Genomic DNA, 3822 nt, shown 5'->3' on the forward strand with positions numbered 1-3822 from the left:
ACAGCAGCTGGGAAAGGGAATGTGTGCAACTGTTATGAACAAGCCTCTGAGATATCCGTGCAGGGACTCACACCCCTCTCAGAGACAAAGATGGCATTATCATAACTCACTGCTGATGGGACATGTACAGTACTCCTGTTTTATGGACTTTATAAACACTTTATAAACACACTGGATTATGGTATGTGTGATAACTGTATAGGCTTTGCTTCTTGGTAAAAACACTAGACTTTTCCTCTTTGCAAGTAAACTGTCAGAGATCAAGCACATTATAAGGGAAACTGGTTGATTATTTGTGAGTTCTAGAGATAGAACTTATATATGCATTGATATTCAAATATCCTCAGTCGCAGCCTCTTGTGTCCCAAAGCGGAATTGAGAAACTCCTTAAACATTCTGTTCAATGAACATTTCCTTAGATGCACAGGAGTCTGTGCAGAGTTTAAGGGGAAGACTAGTCAATGCTCTCCTGACCTGGTGTTTGCATCCTCAGAGATTAAGAGGGGACTAGTCAATGCTCTCCAGACCTGTGGTTTCGATCTCAGAGATTAAGAGGGGACTAGTCAATGCTCTCCTGACCTGTGGTTTACGTTCTCAGAGATTAAGGGGGGACTAGTCAATGCTCTCCTGACCTGTGGTTTTCGTCCTCAGGACTCCGACCATGGCACAGAAGATGAAAGATATGGGCTCTGCCTTCATCCAGCACCAGCAGCTTCACGCTGCCATGGCGGACACCTACCTGGAGCACATGTGCCTTCTGGACATCGACTCCGAGCCCTCTGTGTTCCGCGGCACAGGCATGGTCTGCACCATTGGTCAGTAGCTCTTCAGTGTCTCCCTTCATACACACACACACACACACACACACACACGCACACACGCATGGATGGTCTGCACCATTGGTCAGTAGCTCTTCAGTGTCTCCCTTCATACACACACACACACACACACACACACGCACACACGCATGGATGGTCTGCACCATTGGTCAGTAGCTCTTCAGTGTCTCCCTTCATAACATAATGCCTGAGATGGCCGTATATGGCGTTGTCCTTTGTTCAGTTTATTTAACATCTACCCCATTCTATTCTTTCTCCTTCCATCACTGTAATCTTCCTTGGTCATGGCGTACAGCCTATACATCTGTGTACTGACTCTAAAGAATTCATCTCGAACTTGAATGCCTGTAAGGGCCTGACAATGAAGTCAGAGTGTCAGTATTTTATGTTGTGACCCATGATGGAATTTCGTTTTGCAACAGATACCACCAACTAGCAGCTCTCTTAAGAGTATTCCTAGCAGCTCTCTTAAGAGTATTCCTAGCAGCTCCCTTAAGTGTATTCTTAAAAGTGAGTTAGCACCAACTAACAGCTTCCTTAAGAGTATTTCTAACAACTCCCTAAAGTGTATTCCTAACAGCTCCCTTAAATGTATTCCTAAAAGTGACATAGCTCTGGGCAATGCTGCTGCTACCCCTTTGCGTTTGTTAATTAATAACCCATCTATGCACTTAAAGATGACTGCTGTGTTAAGTAATATAAAAAAATTAAAAGTTGACAAAATATTCCAAAAGGATGCTGAAACAAATGTTTTGAATGGTAAATTAAGTGAATAAAGTAAATGAAGGGATGAGATGATCCAAGCCAGGCACATGAATATCACCGTTTGTGCGTGAATGTGCACCTCATCGATAGAGAATTAGAGACTGTTCAGACAGAGTGATGCATCTTTCCCATGTGTCTCCATAGGGCCAGCTTCCCGCTCTGTGGATATGCTGAAGGAGATGATCCAGGCCGGGATGAACATTGCACGCATGAACTTCTCTCACGGAACTCACGAGGTGAGCATGTCTGACAATCAGACTCAGTCCAACTCACTGATGGCGCTGAGCTAATAAATCAGATCAGCAGGTATCAGATAATAGTATTGAGCTAATAAATCAGACCATCAGGTTTCAGATAATAGTATTGAGCTAATAAATCAGACCATCAGGTTTCAGATAATAGTATTGAGCTAATAAATCAGACCATCAGGTTTCAGATAATAGTATTGAGCTAATAAATCAGACCATCAGGTTTCAGATAATAGTATTGAGCTAATAAATCAGATCATCTGGTATCAGATGTAGGTCAAGGTTAAGGACCTGATGGGAGCCAAAAGTTCCCCAGGTGTCTATCCAGCAGAGGTTATTTTTAGATTATTTATGACCGGATATTTGCTTGGATAGGCATCCAACGTACGAACGTGCTAGAGCACACAGGTCATCTCATATGCATACATGTATAAGTACCCAGGACTGTACCACCTCATAAGGCCTCCCTGGCAGTAGCCTTGTGACACACACACACACACACACACACACACACACACACATACACACACACACACACACACACACACACACACACACACACACACACACACACACATATGCATACATGTATAAGTACCCAGGACTGTACCACCTCATAAGGCCTCCCTTGGCAGTAGCCTTGTGACATAGGTGTCGGAAATGTACCCTCCTGGATTAACAGCAATTATGTAACTCTAGTATTACAGCAACTACTGCCTACTGCATTAGGATGCCTCCAGCATAGCAGTGTGCTGAGCTATTTTAGTGCAGGCAGTTGCACAGACACCCATCCTCGTTAAAGTCCATTCACTCGTGTACCCTGGAGTTGCTCTTCACTGTGCGAAGAGAATTGTAAAATCGAGTGAGTTTGGTCCTCACCAATGTCAAACATGTTCAAACTAGCACCACATCCTGTTATGAATCATTCACAGACAGCTACCATTTCAGCTACAATGAGGACACATACACTTCAGTTATTATTTACTTTTAAAATCTGAAAACAAAGGTTAGGTCAAGGTTTAGACAGACTCCTAGATCCACCATTTCTATTTATGAACCCCTAAATACCATTACAGCAATAGTTGATGTGACACGTCTGACGTGTGGGTTGTGTCTGATCCATGCTATCCTTGTGTCTGCAGTACCACGCTGAAACCATTCAGTTCATCCGTGAAGCTGCCGAGAGCTTCGCACCTGGAACTGTTAATTACAGGCCTGTTGCCATCGCCATGGACACCAAAGGCCCCTGCGTCAGGACTGGCCTCATTAAGGGCGTAAGTGCTCCCTCAGTTTGTCTTTCTGACCTCTCCTCTTTTCTTATCCTTATCACACCACTCCGCTTGATCTTAGCCCGCTAACACTGTTGTGTGTAGCAGCTACCGTCATTATCTGTGTTACATTAGCACATCAGCAATTAACACTGATATGTACACATAATTAGCTGTTCACTCTGGTGGGTTTATGATGCTAACAGCTAACTTCATTGAAAATGAGCCGCTAACACTGTTAGCCAACACCATTATATAACCCTACCTGAGGTAATTTACCATTCGTGTCATTTGTAACCCATGTCCTGTAGAGTGCAACCGAGGAGGTCAAGCTGGTCAAGGGCGAGACAATCAAGCTGACCATGGATGACTCATTCAAGGAGAACTGTGATGAAAAGAACCTGTGGGTGGGCTACAAGGACATGCCCAAGATGGTGCAGGCTGGCAAGCACGTCTACATCGACAATGGCCTCATCTGCCTCAAGGTCAAGGAAGTTGGTAAGGCACACGCCTTCACACATGAAACATAGCTCCATTGTGAGATAAAGACCCATTCTTGCTCAGCTCTCATAAAGACAAACATGGATTAGCAATAATTCAAAGCAATGCCTCAAGCCTTTGCCCCTCTAGTTGTTAACAAAAGACTTGATCAAGTCATTTTAGTTTATAATTTTGCTTTCCAGACTGTGTAATATCTTCCTC

General features: G+C 43.8%; 1 protein-coding gene across 1 annotated transcript in view; it reads left to right on the plus strand.

The window, feature by feature from the left end:
* Positions 1–661: 661 nt before the first annotated feature.
* Positions 662–3822, plus strand: part of LOC308372625 (pyruvate kinase PKM-like) — a gene marked incomplete at its 5' end in the record, with an annotated part of 10602 nt that continues 7441 nt past the window's right edge. Inside the window, 4 exons of the mRNA XM_080847843.1 lie at positions 662–815; positions 1749–1840; positions 2995–3126; positions 3432–3618. Of these exons, the coding sequence (XP_080703969.1) occupies positions 662–815; positions 1749–1840; positions 2995–3126; positions 3432–3618 (565 nt within the window). The remainder of the gene's footprint in view (positions 816–1748; positions 1841–2994; positions 3127–3431; positions 3619–3822) is intronic.

The sequence above is a fragment of the Sprattus sprattus genome (genome assembly GCF_963457725.1).
Source record: "Sprattus sprattus genome assembly, chromosome: 11".
Taxonomy (NCBI): Eukaryota; Metazoa; Chordata; class Actinopteri; order Clupeiformes; family Clupeidae; genus Sprattus; species Sprattus sprattus.